Source organism: Trachypithecus francoisi, unplaced genomic scaffold, assembly GCF_009764315.1.
Source record: "Trachypithecus francoisi isolate TF-2019V2 unplaced genomic scaffold, Tfra_2.0 Lachesis_group5, whole genome shotgun sequence".
NCBI classification, from domain to species: Eukaryota; Metazoa; Chordata; class Mammalia; order Primates; family Cercopithecidae; genus Trachypithecus; species Trachypithecus francoisi.
The window spans coordinates 95,315,639-95,334,972 of record NW_022681470.1 but is presented as its reverse complement, the minus strand read 5'-3'; the positions used below and the strand labels follow the sequence as shown (position 1 = coordinate 95,334,972).

Sequence of the window (19,334 nt, the reverse complement as noted above, 5' to 3'; positions counted from 1 at the left end):
GGAGGCTCCCTGCCCCGGGTCCCATTTCCACATATAAGTTAGAGTTAGAGGAGTCACAGTATTTGATGGATTGGGAGGAGCTGGTTGTCACCCACTGGCTTGCAGACCTCTAGTTCATGGGACACAATGCATCCAAAGGCAGCTCCTGTCGCCGTCCAATAGATCTCATTATAAGAAAATTCTTAAACTGAGCCCAATTTCATGATTTCTGCCCATGGGTCCTAACTTTGTTCTTTGGCACTTCACAAAAATCTCACTCCTCCCTCATAAAAGCACTTAAAATATTTGAGTTCAGCTGTCCCACTCCCTCGGGTATTTTCTTTTGTAGATTAAATGTTTTTCAACACTTCCTGATGTGAAAGTCGTTCAGGCCACTGCTCTGCTTGCCTGCCTCCTGGCGCCGTCGCAGGTTTCCAGAGCCTGACTTGGAATAGCAGTTTCTCCAGGAATATCTTGAATGACTGAGTGAATCCGCAGCTCCTCCTATGAATTCCTGTCAGTTTGTATTTTTTCCTCTTGGCATGTGGGGCCCACAGATCCACTATTGTCTCATGTTGAGTTAACTGTTAACTAGAACCCCTAACATCTCCTTAGTAAGATCCCTCCCTACTTCCTGAAAGGCTCAGCACAGAAGCGGCAGCTGGGGAAGTCTGAATGCTGTGTCCTAGCTGTCCCTGTGGTCTCTGTGGCCGTGGACCTGGTCTGTGTCTTTAGAGACCAGACTGCAGCAGCAGTGGCCCAGGCAGTGGCTGGGGCAGACCTCTGTAAGCACGAGGAGGTGTGGAGGTCCCTATGACAGAACTAGATGAAAGCCTGCTGGCTGCTTGGCGTCTGCTCACCTATCTGCAATCTGCAGACTTGTCCCCTTCCTAACCGTAGAGGCCTCCTCCCCCCTCCCCCTCCCCCGTAATCAGCAGATCTCTCCTCTCTCTGATAAGTCTGGGCTCTCCCTGTTCATTAGCCCCGTGCTTCCTCTTAATGCCTGGGTGTCTGATCTTGGACTCCAATCTGTGCATGCCTTTGATGCTGGAGAACAAAGAGGTTTCTTGGACTTGAGCCAAGCTGGAAAAGTGTTTTTGAACAGAAGCTTCACTGATAGGAAGGCCTCTCTGGTGCATCTCCGAAGAATGGAGCTCTGGGAGCTACTAGCCCTAGGAAACAGCTGGTTTATTCCAAAATTGGAAAATGGATAAGAAAACCTATTTCAACTAGGCAAGGAGCCAAGAGAACTGTGATTCAGGCATCTGGAGATGTTCAGGGACTTGAGACACCCGGGAGATTTTCAGAAAGGTACCCTTGGTGCATGTGGCCTGCAGAAGAGACAGCTCGTAGCTCTGCACAGGGATACTGACTGCCTGCTTCACCACTGTGTCTCCAGCACCTGGCACAGTGACTGAAACCTGATAGGTGATGAGGGAATATGATTTAGGTGGATAAATGAATGAATGAATGAGAAGACAGTTTTCGGAAATCTTTTCTGTATGCCATAGCACTTTCATTACAAAAGTAAGAGCTCCTTTCTGGAGTCAGAGGGACTTGGGTGAGCATCCTGACTTCACCACTTACCGGCTTCATGACAAGTTCCTAAGCAATGGGCAGCATAGGAACTCCCCCAGGCTGCTATTAGAATCTCCATAGAGAACGTGCATGGAGTTCAGGGCCTGTTCCATGTCACCCACAGACTCAGTGAACCTCAGTTTAGCCAAACAACTGAGACATAGAGTTCCACACACCCTACAGTGATGGGCTGTCCTGGCCCTCCACCTCCTCCTCATGAGGCTGGAGGAGGGAGGGGGACCGGTAGAATGGGTAAGAAGCTACATCCCCCCCAGGAAGCTGGTCCTTGGCATAGCTTCCTTTGGGCTCAGGTCAGAGCTGGGGCCACTGCCGAGGGAGCAGCCTGCGACTATTTCATGTCAGTACAGTGCCCTCTCGACCCATTCACAAACCCCAGTGGCCACTGCTTGTGTTTCCTCCATGGGTAGGGGACAGCAGACCGGTTACCCAGGCCCTAGGCCTACCTGAAACCTGGTCAGATGGCAGGGCAGACAGTTTTGGTCTTTGAGTCTGCATTCATCTCAGAGGCATACTTCGCTCTCTCCTTTGACACAGATGCTATGTTTGTAGGTATCGTGAATTGATTTGGGATCCCTCTTCCACACATCTCCCCTCCTTTCCATTTCAGCCCTTTCCTTTGGAAAGCAAGGATCAGAGAGGAAAGATGCTATAGTAGAAAGAACCTGGACCTGAGGTTTTGAGTGTGGGCAGGTCCTAGCCTCTTGCTGGATTTTCTCATGTGTGAAGTGTACAAGTAGGTGAACCTAGGATATATTGTAGGTGGGGTGGTCTCGGTGACCTTCAGGAGGCCTCTTCTGGAATTGCTGTTTTATGTACCTGTGAGGTCTGTATTTTATTCCTGTTTCAGATTACTCCCCTCTCCCGCCAAAGGAGGAGACAGTTATCACAAGGACAGTGAGGGGTTTGATGGCGGAGAAAAGAGAACACACGTCAAGTCAGATATCAGCCTTAGGATCAGCTTTATTATGTATTTTACCTTCACCAGGGAGAAGAAGGCAAGGAAGCTGGAGAACAGACCAGCCTGCATCACACAGACACAATTCACATCTCTAAAGAGTATACATGGTGAGAACTAAGGGCCCACATTAGACCAGCTGTGAAGCACAGAGATTGACAAGGGCACCAAACATCCATCTCATCTTTCCCTTCTGGTTGTTTGGATTCAGTTATTTACATAGTTTTGGCTCATTTTAAAAAAGCACAACCAACATTTCAATGTTCAATAATTTCCTGTTCTTTTTAATGTACAGGGACAAAATCAACCAATTTTTGATTTTTGAAACGCTGCAAGTCGCTTTGTCTCAACACCTGTGGTGGTGGCGGTGGTGGTGGTGATAAGTGGAAAGTCCATCAAAATTCAGTTTGTTTTGTGGCTCATTTGATAGCCTGAAACTCTGAAAGATGAATGAAGTAATCCTTGGCTGTTACACCCCCAGAGTTGGGTGAATTTTTGCACCAAGGAAGCTGTGCTAGGCTTCTGTGGTCTTCCCTGATAGTCACACCATTCTTGCATTTGAGACCTTCCATCAGACTGCTGAGAACAATGCTTATTCACAGAGGATGATGAAATACAGAAAGAACCATCTTCAGAGACACAGACCAAGTCCTGGAATGCTAAGGAAGCCATGAGGCAAGAAGGTACATTGCACACAGAGGTACCCACAGAGGAAGGTCACCAGAGCACGGGCTGGGGTCAGGGTTTCATCTGCTGGCCATCTTCTTGACCCCAGAAGACATATGAGCAGCTACTTCCCCTTGCCAGGGGATGAGCACTTCTCCTGGACTTTCTGTGGGGAAACCTCCACACATTTTGTCTGGAATAGCTCCTGGCATGGCTCTGCACACTGAGGTGGACATTGATCTTGGCATGGAGGTAGGCATGGATCTTGGCCTTGCTGTGGACATTTTTCTTGACTTAATTCCTGGCACTGAGAAAGACATACCTCCTGGGCCTGAACTAGACACTTATCTTGGCAGGGGTGCTGGCACGTGGGGAGGCACACCTCCTCAGCCTTTCCCTGGCACTGCTCCTGGGTCTTTTGGAGGCATGGAGGGGGCACACATGGCTGCTTGCACTGCTGCTCACTGAAGGACATCCTAGGGTGATTTGCAGAGCCTGAAAAAAACACAAGATTTGAAATTATCTGCATTAAAAATATCGGCATGGGAACTGGGGAATAAAGGGTTGAGAAAGAAGAATGAGGAGTGGATGGAAGAACTAATGGAGTGGAATGAGGAGTGGGAGTAAGAACTAATTTCTTGGCTGCTTTTTATCTCTTTCTCTTTTCTATCCTGGCCGCAGCTCCCTGTGGCACCTGTCTCCAAGGTGGGAGTACTCTCATGGCCTCTGTCTAGGCATCCATAGCTCCAAACCCCAGTCCTGCTGCAGGTTTTTTTTTTTCCCCTTCTTTTCTAGTCTACAAATCCTTTCGAAAATCAGGTGCAAGAGACTAGATAGACAAATTCTAGTCTGGATAGAATATACAGGATAGTTTGTGAGGCCCAAGAAATGGGAAACCACTTAAAAAATCAGAAAGTACAGTCCAGAGGAGGAACAGAACAGTGGCCACCTAAAGACAGAGTAACAGGAAGAGAGAGGGCACAGATGCCCCACTTACCTGATCTTCAACAAGACTCAACAAAGGCTGTGGACTGTGAAGCCCAGCAAGGTGGGACTTTTATATCGTGCTTAGTCCAGCCTCCCGCGGGACTCACTGGCCACACGGGCTGCGGTACTAATTGTGGAGTCACCATAACAAGCTTCCTCTGAAATTGCCGATGGTTTGAGTCACTGCTTGGGATGCCTGTTAATCAGACTACATTTTGGCCTGTGGGTCCTCATCAGACCTCAGCAGGGAGGGCCTTCCCTCAGATCTCTCTCATCAAAGGCAGCAGGAAAAGAATGTTCATAAAGTGTTATCTCAGTCTGTTCAACCAGGATTCCTTGTCTGCCCAAACTGGTACAGGATGTGGTGAGAGATAAGATCCACCTTGCTCATCTCATCTTCACCAATGGGAAGACTTCATGCCTAAGGCCTGGGGCCTCTCTGGGTCAAGAGCTTACATGGCCTGTTGCAGACACTTCTTCATCAAGCCTAGAAAGTCACTCTTCAGATGCAAAGACGAAGGCTTGCCCTGTGGTTCCAAGAGAACAAAAGGCTTTCAGCCTGCTGAAGAGAGTGATTTTCCTGCATGGTGGTCTTGACAGAAATTGGGATTCATTTGTTACTTTTGGGTTGTGAAGTAGAGTGAAGGGGAAAAGAGAGGAAGGAGAAGGCAGACAATCTTCATCTTCTCAACCTTGATTTATGACACCCTTCTGAAAGTGGAGTTACTCACAGAATTTTCACAGTGACCAGAAGAACAGGCTGGAACAAAGTTAACTTGTCTCTTTGCCTACTGGAAAACGTTTTCTTAGAACTCAGGTCAATAAAAGTCAGGGGATGAAAGGAAAAGTTTCAAAGCAAACACACCCAGTTTTCTCTACCTCTACTTTCTAGTTTGGACTGTTAGTTTTTACCTGGTGTGTTCTCCCTGTGCCTGTGGAAATCCTAAGCATTCTGCAAAGCTTTACTCATGTCTACCACCCTCTGAGAGCCTTTCCTGATTACTCTAAACCAGAAATGAATCCACCTCTCTGTGAATTCCCATGGTATCTATTGTTCGTATTATTCATATGACATTTACTATTGAAATTAGGATTTTCCAGGTATTTATATATAGATCTTATTTTTTCCTGGGTTATAAGTTCCTAGAGGATAGGTACTATGCCATAGGTATAGTAAGTGGAAGATGATGGAAGACAAATGATTATTGATGGGGTAAATGTATTAATGAAGGAATGAAGAAGGTGGATGTGGGAGAGGTGGGAGTAGAGGAAAATCTCATTTAATTGAAAATGGGAAAAGATTTACTTTGAAAGAAGCCCCCAGTTCGATAAAGTGGTGGTTCTGTGTTTGTTTGCTGAAGTTCATATTTATGAAGTTGAATTTTAAATATGATGATGTTCCTTTCCTTTCTCCTTAATTTGAAGTTATGGTCAACCTCTTAACTTGAAGGGGTAGGTTTAAGTCATTTCCTAAGAAAAATATTTGGCTAAAATCAGAAATCTCTCAAGTGTTTGTATAGATTTTGGATGCTTGATACCTGAAAAGTTTTTAAAAGGTAAGCTGGGGAGACCAGGAGACATTTTTGACCTTTGAGACTGCTTCTCAGAGGTTAATGTGACATCACCATGAGCCCCATTGGTGTCCTGGCAGGAGACAGAGGCCTGGGTGTGGAAGGACTTGGAATACCCAGCTGTATATCTGAAGAGACAAAGTCATTTGGGGCATCTGGGAGAGTAGGTGTAGGGTGGGGAGACTCATCCTTCTTTTTCTCCTCTTTTTTCATCTCCTCCTTTCAATTCTCTTCTTCTTTGCATTTTTCATCTTTTCTTAGAATGCTGTTGAAGAGACAAAGCAACTCTCCTGTGTCCTAGAAAACAAGGAATTTTCCATCACTGAGTTCAATAATATGTTCTTTCAGTCCCTCATGGCCCCTATGTGATGTCAATGCCTTTCCCTTCCAAAATGACTCAGTTTCATGGAGAATATGGCCAGAGGTAAGCCGCTATGCTCCAGAAGAAGGCCCCTTCCTTGGTTTTGGGTGGAAGGTTATGGAAGGCTCATGGGGGAGGAGGTGTCTGTGCTTTGTCTTATTGGACAGTAGGAATTACCCAGGCAGGGAGGGTGGGCAAGAGCATTCCAGGTGGCCTCTAGGAAGGAATCCTTGTTGAGAGGCTGTTGAAGTACAGAGATACAAGTGAGATGAAAGGAGAGGTGGAGGCCAACTTAGGAAAGGAATGAGCAAGAGACTCTGGGAAGAGACCCTCTTAGCTGGGATTTCTGGAAGTTTCCTGTGACAGGATGCATGAGATGACCTTGCTCATGTCATGTACATGTCTGTGACTTTGGTTAAGCCCAAGGACAAGGAGACTAAATAGAAATGTGCAGAGCAAGAGACTAGAGCATGTTCTCATGGAGGGGAGGTGAGCCCCGTTAGGTAGAGCCCATAGTTTGACTCCTCTCACTGGATGCCCTGCCTGCCATCGAGTTGATTCATGACAGTGGAACAATCTTGAAATTGACCCAAAAGTCCTTCTCTTGTAGGCAGAATAATGGCCTCCTAAACGTGTTCACCACCTAATTGCTAGAATTTAGGTTACTTGGCAAGAGAGACTGAAAGTAGTGAATAAAATCAAACTTGCTATTCAGACGACTTTAAAATAGGGAGATTATCCTTGATTATCCAGGTGTGGCCAACAGAAGCATAAGGCTCTTAAAAGCAAGAAGAGTCTGTCAGAGTGATGTGATTTGAGAAAGGCTTAACCATCCATTGCTGATTTTGAATATGGAAGGAGTCCACGAGCCAGAAATGAGGGTGGCCTCTACAGTCTGGAAACAGATTCTCCAGTAGGACCTCCGGGAAGAGGTGCAGCTTCGCGGGCACTCTGATTTCAGTCCGGAGAGACTTGTGTCAGCCTCTGAGCTCCAGAACTGTCCTAGTGTTCACTTTTGTTGTTTGAAGCCACTAAACTTGTGGAAACTTGTCACAGAAGCAGTAGAAACCTAACAACCTTCCCAGTGCTGGAGGCTTTTGGGAGCTCTTGAAGAAGGAAGCCTCAGATGAAGAATAAAATCTCATTTGCCATTCCCTCATTTAAATATATTCCTACTTGTCATGTCAGCATCCTCAATCAAAGGCTAGCTTTTGATAAAGAGGCACTGAGCTGGGTGCAGTGGCTCACCCATATAATCCCAGCACTTTGGGAGGCTGAGGCGAGTGGGTCACTTGAGGTCAGGAATTTGAGACCAGCCTGGCCAACATGGTGAAACTCCATCTCTACCAAAAATACAAAATTAGCCGGGCATGGTGGCGAGCGCCTATAATGAGGTGCCTATAATCCCAGCTAATGGGGAGGCTGAGACAGGAGAATTGCTTGAATCCAGGAGGTGGAGGTTGCAGGGAGCTGAGATTGTGCCATTGCACTCCAGCCTGGGCAAAAAGAGTGAGACTCTAGCTCAAAAAACAAAACAAAACAACAACAACAAAAGAGCCACTGAGATATATGGAGAAAGAACTCAGGATCCCATTCATCTGGGGTTGACTATCACATAGAGTATACGCAATATTGGATAAGTGACTTAACCTCTCATCTCAATTTCCTCTTGTTGAGAAAGGAAGATACTATTTCACAGATTTCTTGTGAGGAATAAATTAGAGAATGTATGCTTCAAAACTTAGGGCCATCAAGCTACTTATGAATATTAGTGCAATCTGAATCAGTTCAGGACTCACCTCCTCCATGAAGCCTTCCTTGATTCCCCTGGTTCTTCTTGTTCTATGTCCTTTGCTCTGTCCCTCCAATACTTGATTTTTGACTTGAATTTCTTTTTTTTTGAGACGGAGTCTTGGTCTGTCGGCCAGGCTGGTGTGCAGTGGCATGTGATCTCAGGGCACTGCAACCTCCGCCTCCCAGGTTTAAGTGATTCTCCTGTCTTAGCCTCCTGAGTAGCTGGGACTACAGGCATGTGCCACCACACCCAGGTAATTTTTGTGTTTTTAGTGGAGATGGCGTTTCACCATGTTGTTCAGGCTGGTGTCGATCTCTTGACCTCATGATTCACCCCCTCGGCCTCCCAAAGTGCTGGGATTACAGGCGTGAGACACCACACATTTTTCTTTAATACAGGTTCAAATTCTGCCATGCATTTGTCTCTCCACGCGTGTGTCATAGAACATCTAATACATGTCCAAAGCCAAACTGCTGATCTTGCCTCAAAAACTCCTCCTACCACAGTCTTCCTCAGCTCTGTAAGTGGCCTGGCCTCATCGTCTTTAAAATAGGAAAGTTAGACTTTCAGTCCATCCCATCTCTGACATTCTGTGATACTATAAATGTGATCATGAATGATTAGCTTGGGTAACTATGTAACTTTGTAGTGTGTGGACACATGTGTGTGGGCACTTTTTTCTTGGTCAGGTGGTAATATACCCACAGGAAGACCCAGTCTTCTGTCTTCTGCATGTGGCAGTGGCTCACCCACTGACTGATTGACCTTAGGTGACCTGTCTTTTCCTAGGTGTGGGAGTATTTGGGGTCTGAGTCCTCAAAAATCAATCTTGGTGGCCCAGTATCTGGGGTTGTGGATTAGAAAGCTTTGGAAAAATTGTCTCACCCCAAATCTTAAGATAAGGTGACTAAGCTGTTTCTGTGATCATCCCCCGCCCTCCAGCAAGATTGGAGTTAATCTGATTTAATGACATCTGAGATTTAAGTTTTTAGACTTCTGGAGCTGTCATTATTGGGAGCCAGGGCATAATTAGACAGGATCAGCAGAAGAGTCTCAGGTGTGTGCAAGGCAGTTTTTTTTTCTCCCATTCCCATCAAACAACTATCTCCTCTGTTCAGACCTTAAAAGTCCTCAGACTCCTCTGATCCATTCATCTGCATATTACAGGACAATGTCTCTGATAGAGCTGAATGGTGCAGAATGTGGTTTCCTGCAGAGTGGGTGCCACTGGGCAGCTTGCGAATTCCTGGGGGGAAGTCTGCCACCCCTCTCCTTTCCTTTCCTCCTGTGTCACCCACACAGGGGGTCTGAATCGGAGGTGTGAATTCAGGAAAGAGCTGTAAATCTCAAGCCCTCAGGGCCAGACTGGACTTGAGAGGCCACTTGATTCTACCTCCTTGTTTTAGCCCCAGCACGTGCTTTAAAAAGGAGACACAGAACTATTTATTGACTGTGTTTTTTAGATGAGGAAATTGAGGCACAAAAGTGTCAAGGGCCTTGTTCAAGGTTATATGGTCAGGTCATGTCTGGTCTGGGCAGTGGTCCACGTAAAAATATTTAGCAGACCAGTGTATTGAGGATTCCTTATAAGCTTTTGGAAGACAACAAAGACGCAGAGCAGCCAGTGGCTGTTCACAGTTTGGGATCATAGGAAATACTCATATGTACATGCTGTCATCTATAGGGTGTCCGGGGACTCCAGGTCAAAGACCACCAACACAGACGGTGGGGAGGAAGGATGTTCCCCAGTTACATTTGTTGTACATCTTCAACATTTTCCCTTTTGAGTTTGAGTTCTGGTGCACCTTGGCCTAAATCAGGATTAGAAATCCTGGATGCCTTCTACAACCAACATCCTGTGACTTTGGTTGTTCCTCTCTCTGGACCTTCGCTTCCTCATGTAGACACTGAGGATGTTTTAAATGCCACGTTCAGTTCTGATATTCGGCAATACAAGCATCTCCTTCTGGCTCCTATTGTGGGCCCAACCTGGGAGTGGCGGGGTGGCCCCTAACTCTACTTGCCTTCAAAGATATTTGTCATCCTTTTGTGGAGCTCCCTGTTTCTCCCTTAAATGTACTGCTTCACACAGCAGATAGCAGGAAGCTTTTGCTGCAGTAGGTGGTGGGTTGTGACTCCAAGTGTGTACATAGGTTCTAAAGTACTGTTGGCATCTTGGCTTCCTAAGTGCAGTTGCCCACACTAGGGGCTTGACATAAGTTATCTCACTTCATCGCCCCACCCTTGCCCCTTGGTGAGACTTTTCGTCTCATTCCTCAGGTGAAGACCTCGAGCTCCCTTCTCCCACTGAGGCGAAGCATCTTGTCCGGCTCCACAGCTGGCTCGTGCAGTGCTTGCTTGGAGCCCATGTCTGTGGGATGCCAAGCCCTTTCCCTTTCCTTGCTGCTGCGCAAGGTGAGGGACCCACATGGAGGTAGCCTGCATCTTCCTGGCAAAGCAGGAGGAGGGTTGGCAGGATCTGCATCTTGTGCCTGAAGGAGAAAGTGGCCAAAGGCAGGAATGCGACAGGGGCCAGGGCTGCCTTTCAGCCTCAGGCCCCTCATGCTGAGTCCCCTTCTTCTCTCCCCACTGTCCCGTTCTGGGGATGACTCCATGCCACGAGGTTAAGGAGCACAGTGGACAGGGGATCAGTCCAGAGCAATCCCCTCTTGTTTGGGAAAGTGGCTCTGCAGCCTCTGAGCATCCACTTATTGGTTATTACTGCATGTCTGCGATGTGTGCCCGGCTGCCCCTTCTCAAAGGGCAGGCTGGTGTGACAGTCAGGTTACAAACACGTGGCCAGAATGTGGAGTGATAAGAAGACAAAAGCATGGAAGCTCTGAGACCACAGAGGGGCATCTAGCCAGCTTGGGGGTGGGACATGGGGAAGATTCTTGGAGCAGGTGACCCCTGAGTTGACTTAAAGGGTGAGGATTTGCCCAGGTGGATCATTTAGAGGAAGATTCAGTGGAGGCAGAGAAAAACGATAGAGAAGGGAGTGTAAAGTCACAAAGGCCAGAGACTCTGCGCTGTGTGCCAGGAAATGCCAGCAGTTACTTGTTACTGGACTGTAAAGTTCTAGAAGGAGATGGAGAAATGGCCCTATAGCTAGAGAAGGAGGCAGGGGCTAGATCCTAAAGGTTTTTACATGACAGAATGTTATTTGAACTGCCCTCTAGGCAAAGGGGAGACTCAAGGGTTTTAAGCAAGGACATCATGTGTAAATTTGATTTTAGTAAGAGTGCCTTGGCTGGTTTCCACTGGAGTAAGGACTGAAGGAAGGTTAACTTTGAAAGCCAGTTAGGAGGGTTGAATGGTGTAGGTGAGAGATGATGAGCACATTTCTGGGAAAAAGCTATGACTCCTTAGTCTGAGAAGACTTTCCTTTGAGCCTGGGAGGGGGCGTATAGCTCTCGAGATGAGACATGAGGTTTCCTGCACTTGGAAGACAGGTATAGCTGAAAATATCCTGGTATGCATTTTACGATCAGTTTGTATCTTAGAATCTTTACGTGTTTGGCAAATGGCTTAGTGTTTTTACTGATCTCTTTGCTGGGCATCAACACCTGTGACATGGAAGCAGTTATGACTTATCACTAATAAAGCCTTCTAGAATGTGCCTGTGCTCGTGTGCTGAGCTGCAATCTTTAGTCATGTGGGAACAGGACAGGAAAAATAGGACGTTTGGTAACTGGTTACTTCCTCCCCTCTCCCCAGTTGCCATTCATGCCTGGAGGTGGGGGATGCAGGAAAATGGTCTCTAAGGTTCCTTCCAGCTTCAAAGTCAGACACCCCTAGGTTCTGTGCCCAGCCCTCACGGTGCCAGCCCACCTCACAGCCAGTTGCCTGATTTGGGAGGGCTTAGAAGCTCTTTTAGAAAGCTAGCTGTACTCTGCCTGATTCTCAAGAAAGCACAATGCAAAGGGGTCTGTGGTGGGGGCTCCTTTTGTGACCATCCTAATGGATCCTCAGAACTGCTTTGTCATGAAGGGAGAGGTCTCAGTCCTGGCCGTCTTGTTATCTGGGAGTCATCGAGCCTGGTGCTGCACAGATGCCTGTGATGTCACTCTTCAGGCGTTGCTTATTTATACAGCCCTCTACTGTTTGGGGCAGAACCCTGGTGAGTGCCGCTGGGGCTGGGAGTAATTATGGCATTCTGCAGGGAGGTGGCACTCTCATCATGTCCCAGCCATCTCCCCAGAATTGCCTTTGATCCAGCTTTTTGTTGGGAAAGTAGCCATTAAGAGATGTCTATCTTGGTTGGGTGCCGTGGCTCAAGCCTGCAATCCTAGCACTTTGGGAGGCTGAGGCAGGTGGATCACGAGGTCAGGAGATCGATATCATCCTGGCTAACACGGTGAAACCCTATCTCTATTAAAAATGCAAAAAATTAGCCAGGCATGGTGGCGGGTACCTGTAGTCCCAGCTACTCGGGAGGCTGAGGCAGGAGAATGGTGTGAACCCGGGAGGTGGAGCTTGCAGTGAGCTGAGGTCGCGCCGCTGCACTCCAGCCTGGGCGACAGAGCAAGACTCCGTCTCAAAAAAAAAAAAAAAAAAAAAAAAAATGAGATGTCTATCTTTCGTTCCATTTACATGGGAGAAATGAGACCTAAATTGGCAACGAATAGTTTCATGTTCCCAGAGCTGGCCTCCTTTCAGGCTGTGCCCAGAGTTCGCAGAACCACCTAGGAGGGCACAGCCACCTGACCCGTTCTCCCAGGCCTGGGACTGAGATCCTGCCCCTGGAGGGAAGGCATCCATGGCGAGGTGCCTTCGATGTGGTGCATACTCCCTAAAACGTTCTTCCTTCCCTGTTTTTGTACATTGAGTAAAATAAAGGACTTTGGGGGTCTCTGAAGTAGTCATGATTATTTCATAAATTGTTGATTATTTCATGATTATTTCTTTTTTAATCCATTACAAAACAAAAACATGTGAAAATCCAGATGAAAATAGAAATAAACTACTAGTTACCCATAACTCCACTGTCTTAAAATAATGAGGATATCCACAAATTTCCTTTTTTAATTATTATTACATTATCAAGGACGGTTTTGGTTAAAGATAATGGCTATATGTTATATTTTCAATTGAGGCCTTACTTTCTTTAATTCATTTTAATTTATTAAATTAATTTAATACATTGAATAGATTAATACATTAAAATTAAATTAAAATTTATTTTAATGTTTTAAAATTAAATTTAATATAATAAATGTATTAATGTATTATTAAATTTAATGTCTTAAAACAGAGTTTCATCATATAATAGGTTCAAGTTTATTTAATCAAACCTTGTTAGATATTTAAATTGTTTCTAAGTTATGCTGTGATAATCACCTTTATTTATATAGCTCCCCTAGCCACCATTTTGCAATTTATTTTTTTTTTTGGATAGGTTCTATGAAGTGGATTCATTGGGCCAAAGAGTTGAATCATCTAATGCTTTTGATGATGTATATTCCCACATTCCTTGAATTGTTTTCTAACAGGATTTTTGTCTATTTATATTCCCATCATCTGTAGCACACTTTTTAGCACTAGGTTCTCGGATTTATTATTTAGAGGATGGTCTATTGATCATGGATGAAGATGCCATGTTATTGTTGTATTCTCTCTCTCTCTCTCTCCCTTTCTTCTGTCCCTTCTCCTTCTTGACTTCCTGTGAGGTAGAAGGGTTTGCCACCTGTTAACCACAGCTGAAGGGGTTTCCACCTGTTACCAGAGTCTCCAATGCTCTCAACTACACCCTCAGAGTCTCCTGGCATCCAGTGAGTGCCTCTCTGCAGGGATCTAGAGTATGGGAACCTCAGTGCCTCAGAAGACCCTGAGACCCCAAGGTCTCCTCATGTCACACCTGGAAAACGGGGGCGGGGGGGTGGTGCCTTAAATGCTCTGCCTGCTTCATGTATTTTAAAAGCCTGCTCCGTCACCAGCTGACTGTATAGCCTCAGTGTGGTAGGGTCCCAGGTATTTTTTCTTTGACACATTTTGGACTCTCTATACTTGCCGTACCCTTTGCTCTCTGAACCATCCTTCAGGCTCAGAAGGATGAGAGCTAGTTTTGTGTCACAGTTCCACAGGGAGCCATCCCAGATATGACTCTTTGGTTATCTATTACGATGATAGCAGAGAATCCTTAAATGCTGTTCACTATATCGCTGCTTACGTGCATGCACTGAAAAATTCACAACTGGTCTGTCTGTGTGTCAAAGCTCTGTCATCTGCTTGGCCACGGGGGCATGCTCGTGACTTTCTAGGCAATCAGGTTCCTCTCCTGGTGAAAATAGGAATATCCTTGTGCCCAATCTGTCAACAAGCTGGGTCTGCAAACTGGCTCAGGACCTTACTGAATGGCAGAGGGTGGGGGGGCACTAGGAGAGGATGGGACATATTCTGAGGCATTGTAGAGGCTGGCGAGATGAGAGTGACTGAGATGGTGGAATGGGTCCCTGATCCCAGGCCTTGAAGTCTTGATTCCTACAGTTCTCCCTTTAATCCTATGCCCTGTCCCCAAACCCTTCTCAGCATGAGCTGATAAATTCTGTTTTGTGTATTAAGCTAGTTTGACATGGACTCTCTCTAGCTACTTGTAAATAATCTCCACTAACACGTCAGCTATGAATACTTTCCCTATACATTCCTAATTGAGGTCCAAGAGATGTACAATATCTAGTTTTTTGTACTTAAGTTTTTATTTTGAAATTTTATCGATTCACAGAGTGTTGCAAAAATAGAGGTTTCATATACCCTTCACTGGGATTCTTTCAATAGTGACATGTTACGTTACTATAGTTCAGTATTAGAGCCAGGTAACAGATAGTGGTATAATCCATAACTCCTTTTTGATTATTTTTTAAAGAATGTCTGATTGTACACTTACAGATGTCAAAGCCTGACTCCTGTGGTCAGGAGATTTACAGGCTAAGAAGAATTACACAAAGCAATTAAGTTCAGGCGTAATGAGTGTTACACTGTGATGGGTGTGGGTGTGGGGTGCTCCCTTCACCAACTTACTATGTCCCTGTAAACCAGGCACTTGGCATTTGTTAACTCTTTTTTTTTTTGAGATGGAGTCTCACTCCCTCACATAGGCTGGAGTGCAGTGGTGAGATCTCAGTTCACTGCAACCTCCACCTCCTGGGTTCAAGCGATTCTCCTTCTTCAGCCTCCCAAGTAGCTGGGATTATAGGCGTGCTCCAAACCCAGCTAATTTTTGTATTTTTAGTAGAGATGGGGTTTCACCATGTTGGCCAGGCTGGTCTCGAATTCCTGACCTCAGGCGATCCACCTGCGTTGGCCTCCCAAAGTGCTAGGATTACAAGCATGAGCTACCGTGCCTGGCCTGGCATTTGTTAATTCTTTAGCCTCACAACAACTCCATAACAGCAGTACTGTTAGCATCATCATTCCTTTTGCAAAGAGAAGGAAACTGAGACACAAAGAAGTTAAACAACTTGCTTAAGGTTACAAGGTGTTAGGGAGCAGAGATAGAGTTTCATTAAACCTGGGCAGCCTCTACTGGGAGCCCTTCTGCATAAACATTATGCAACAGGACTAACAGGAACGTAGTACAATGCCTTTTCCTGAGCCTTCCTGGACCTTTCACCAATGTTCTACTCCTCTTTCTCCCTCATACCCTCTCCTTTCTGCTTCCCGGGGTTGGACACTTTCACAGCTGCAACCATATTTATGGATCTCTCAGGCTTTGCTGTAACAGGGCCTGGCATTCCCTGGGTACACCTTTCAGAGGTGGGCACCTGCTTCTAAGCAGCAGATTGGATCAGAGGGAAAGTCAGTTCTCAGAGGTGGTTGAGAGTGCAGGATTCTAGCCTCACTTCTCAGGGATTGCTTGTTGGTGGTTTAGTGCTGTAAAACAACAAACAAAACAAATCGAAACCCACCAAAACACCAGGAGAAGTCTTGCACAGCAGAGGAACACGTTTACTTGTCAGTTCATGGCTTCAGTACCCAGCCCCACAGCGTTGTACATGGTGGAGGTGGCAGTGGTAGTGGGGTTGGGTAATGCCCACAGTGCCTCACTCTGGGGGAGGGCAAGGTGGGCAGGAAGAAGGGCATTTAGGAGGACAGGGCTTGGCGCAGGGTTTGGGAGGGCAGCATGAAGGGGATGGCGAGGGGCAGGGCGGGCACTTGGGTGGTGCTGGACACTTTTCCCGTGGGCACTTTTCAGAACAGCGTTGCAGCAGCTTCTTTAAACAGCTGGGCTGGCATTTGGACTCACACTTTTGTTCACACTTGGGATCGCAGTTCTTGGGCTCAGTCTTGGGGTCATTTGATTTACTTTTATCATCACTCGACATTGCTTCTTGATTATCTGAGCCCTGCAAAGAAATATGAGATGGGTCGTAGGTGGGAGAGGATTCCTACAGGCGTCTTACAGCTTATCCTTTTACTTAAGAAAGTCTTCCCTGGGATGCGCTCAGGCTCTAGATCATCTTCTCATTTAGGGCCTTGTATGAGTTTGAGAATGCATTTCTTAATCTCTCCACCCTTACTCTGCTTTCTTTTCACTTATTCTTGCTTCCATGCCATAGACTCTTGTAGGAGTTCTTAACCTAGGGTTTTGGACCCCCCACATCCCCCACCCCACTGAAACTGTATTTCAGTAGAGTTGGTGTCTCTGTAACCCCCAATGTTGTATTTAGTTCACTTAGAAACATGATTCCAAGGAGTCCCTAGGTTTGACCAGATTGCTCAAGGCATTCATGGCGCAATAGAAGTTTCACTCCTCTCAGGCCACTTCCCGTTCCTCCGAAGATAGATGGGAGGTACATGAGCAGACTTGGGGGCCTAGGACACTGCTTTCAATCCTGTGTCCCACTCACGTCCCCTAAACTTTGAGAATTGCTTTCTTTACTCGAGGCCATGGGAGGAAAAGCAATTTAATCCCTACCATGAGTGGGTTCCCATGGGCTACTCTAGAACTGCCCACTCCTTTGCCTCCATCCAGGTTCTGATAAATAATAGGGTAAGGGAAGAAATCAGGAGATGAACTATGAAATTCCAATTTATCTGAAAATCTGAATGACAGAGCCACAAAATATGATTTTCCGAAGGGAATTCCTTTTCTCCCCTGTTGAGTTTTGCCCTGAGCTAGGCATTTCTATATGGACAGTTTAACTCCTAGATATGGACAGGGATTTTCAGTCCCTCACAATACTTCAAGTTGGATCTAATTGGTTATATTTCTTTGATTTCTTTTAGCAATATAAAAATAACATTTTAAATTTTGTTTTAAAATCAGTATAGCTCTCTGGGGAGGCATATTATTAAGCTGAACTCTAACATTGTTGAGATCCTATTCCAAGGCGAAGCACACACCAATTCTCACCACTGAAACTAACAGGAAACTTTCATTCAAACATGACTTTCCCAACCCTGCTCAGTGCGTGGGGTACTTCAGGTCACTCCCAGGAAAGAAGAGGCCAAAGAGTGGCCACTTCCATGTGTCCAAATGCAACTTACCCCTCTGTGTTGGTGGTGAACTTGACAAGCAGTTGAGTGAGGTGGATGTTATGGCTGTGCTGGGGAAGGTGGATTTTCCCTCTGGTTCCTCTGCCCAGCTCTGAGGAAGCTGGGGGCGGGGGCAGGGGCAAGGACCTCCACTTATGAGGTCATTGCAGCATCATCGAGGGGTGATTGTTGTGTGACTCCATAGCTCCCAGCACAACTCAAGCCCTGGACACCAGAATAGAGGCATGATGAACCATCCCCCGCTTGGCTGTCCCACCCCTCCTTAGACCCCTCAACATTCAGGCCAGTAAAATGAGGCTACAGTGAAGGGTCCTAGGCTCTGAGGATGGGAGGCTCGTTGTTGCTAGGAGCAGAAAAGCTGGCCCACTGTTAACACATGGTCTCTAGCTCCTCTTCCACCCCCAAAGTTTAATTCCTCTGAACCTGCCCCTTTCCCACCTTTCTAGGATAACAACCCTGAATTGATCACAGCCATTTCGACATTCTTCTTTTCTTTATTTTTCTAATGTGAGATTCTGAAACCTCTTCTTATCGCTCCACACAATTGGGTTAGCCCCAGATCCTGCCTTAGGGCAAAAAGGTTTGCCTCTCAGAATTCCTTCCTTACCTTTTTTAAAGGCCTGACCAGGATCTTTGTGGTTGGAATTGGGGTGTTTCAGGAGTGGCAATGGGAGGCTGGAGTGAGAAAGGTTGGTAGGCTTAGTTAGACACAGGGTGCCTGAACTCAGGTTTAAGAGGTTCATCCTGGCAGTCATCACGAATGAATCACGAGTGACTTTAGATTAAAATTGTGACACAATTGTGCCTAAGGTATTGAAATATTAGGATGGATTGGGAGATGGGGTGGTAAAGTAAAAGTTGAATGAGACTTTTAAAGAAATTATGAAAATCTCCACATCTGAAGGAAGGCAGTCATGGGTCTGGGTGCTCATGAGAAAGGCCTCATTAAACAGGCAGATTCATGGGACTTATTTACTCACTGCAGAAAATTAAGAATTGAAGATAGCTCCAGAGCAAAAGGGCTGCTTCCCAATGTACTAGAAGCCAATACGATGACACCAGCTTTTCGAGAAAAGGAAAGCTTTTTACTGCAAATCGACCATCAAGGAGACAAGAGTCCCGCTTGAATCTGTCTCCCTGTGCTGGCTTTACGGCAGCGATTTTATTGGGAAAGGTTTAGGGATTAGATTCTGGGATTAGTAGGTGATTGGTGGAAGGAAAAGGGAGGTCTGGAAAAAGTCCTCGGGCATAGGAAGTTATCTCTTCATTCTACCTCATGGGTCATGCGTGCAAATTCAAGGAGACTCAGTATGAAACGTGCAGTGGAAATCTGTGACATCAGCACGCTTTTTCTGTGCAGACTCCAGTCTGCCAGTCTGCCATATTGGCTCCAAAGACTTCAGCCAATTTTGTTATCTGACAAGTGGAGAAAGTTTCAGCATTTTAGCAAGTTGTTCTTTTTTTAAAATCTGCCATCATGTAAACTCAAGAATTTGTGTTAGTCGCTAGTTTCTTTAACTCTTTAACAATGTTTCACCAGGTTTTTGGGGTGTTAGTGTTACTGTTAATGAGAGCTGAGGAAACGGGAACAGATTTGTGCTAAAAGAATATGGGTTTAAGTCTGAGAAGAGTGTAGTTAGAATGAAGGCTCTTGGGTGGTTACTGGAAATATGGCTTTGGCCCTTGGGCCACTGGGGAGACCTCAGGCCTTCAGTTCATTTCAGTTCAACAAGTGTTTATCGAATAGATGATCATGAGATGACGATGGAGAAGCCTCATATAGGGTTTATTCACAAGGATAAATAATGCCATATTCAATGAAATCTCAGATGAACCTAAATAGAAGGGGAGAATGGGTTGGGATTTGACCCCCATCACTGGAATAATCGATGTTAGAGTCATAGCCCTGGTGCAGCCCACTCCTCC

General features: G+C 45.9%; 3 protein-coding genes across 4 annotated transcripts in view; 1 reads left to right on the top strand and 2 right to left on the bottom strand.

Annotated features, from left to right (window-relative positions):
* The window catches only part of SPRR2G (small proline rich protein 2G), a 96,590-nt gene that overhangs the window by 13,148 nt on the left and 64,108 nt on the right, over positions 1-19,334 (top strand). The window lies entirely within an intron of this gene.
* On the bottom strand, positions 2,517-4,337 carry PRR9 (proline rich 9). The gene is made up of 2 exons (XM_033197069.1): positions 4,197-4,337; positions 2,517-3,694 (listed from the first exon to the last, which is right to left on the bottom strand). Exon 2 carries the CDS (start codon positions 3,672-3,674, stop codon positions 3,324-3,326), a length of 351 nt encoding a protein of 116 aa, XP_033052960.1. The 5' UTR covers positions 3,675-3,694; positions 4,197-4,337; the 3' UTR covers positions 2,517-3,323.
* On the bottom strand, positions 13,756-18,030 carry LELP1 (late cornified envelope like proline rich 1). Of its 2 annotated transcripts, XR_004433819.1 has the most exons (4): positions 18,016-18,030; positions 17,400-17,612; positions 15,818-16,255; positions 13,756-13,770 (listed from the first exon to the last, which is right to left on the bottom strand). XR_004433819.1 is itself a non-coding variant. In XM_033197072.1 (2 exons), the coding sequence occupies exon 2, from the start codon at positions 16,232-16,234 to the stop codon at positions 15,953-15,955; it is 282 nt and encodes a 93-aa protein (XP_033052963.1). In that variant the 5' UTR covers positions 16,235-16,255; positions 17,400-17,534; the 3' UTR covers positions 15,837-15,952. The 2 variants fall into 2 exon arrangements, 1 of the variants encoding a protein (XP_033052963.1); XM_033197072.1 differs by lacking the exons at positions 13,756-13,770; positions 18,016-18,030 and having other exon boundaries at positions 15,837-16,255; positions 17,400-17,534.

Bases quoted from the DNA above. Each gene is read 5' to 3' on its own strand.
- LELP1 (XM_033197072.1), bottom strand. From the start codon at position 16,234: ATGTCGAGTGATGATAAAAGTAAATCAAATGACCCCAAGACTGAGCCC.
- PRR9 (XM_033197069.1), bottom strand. From the start codon at position 3,674: ATGTCCTTCAGTGAGCAGCAGTGCAAGCAGCCATGTGTGCCCCCTCCA.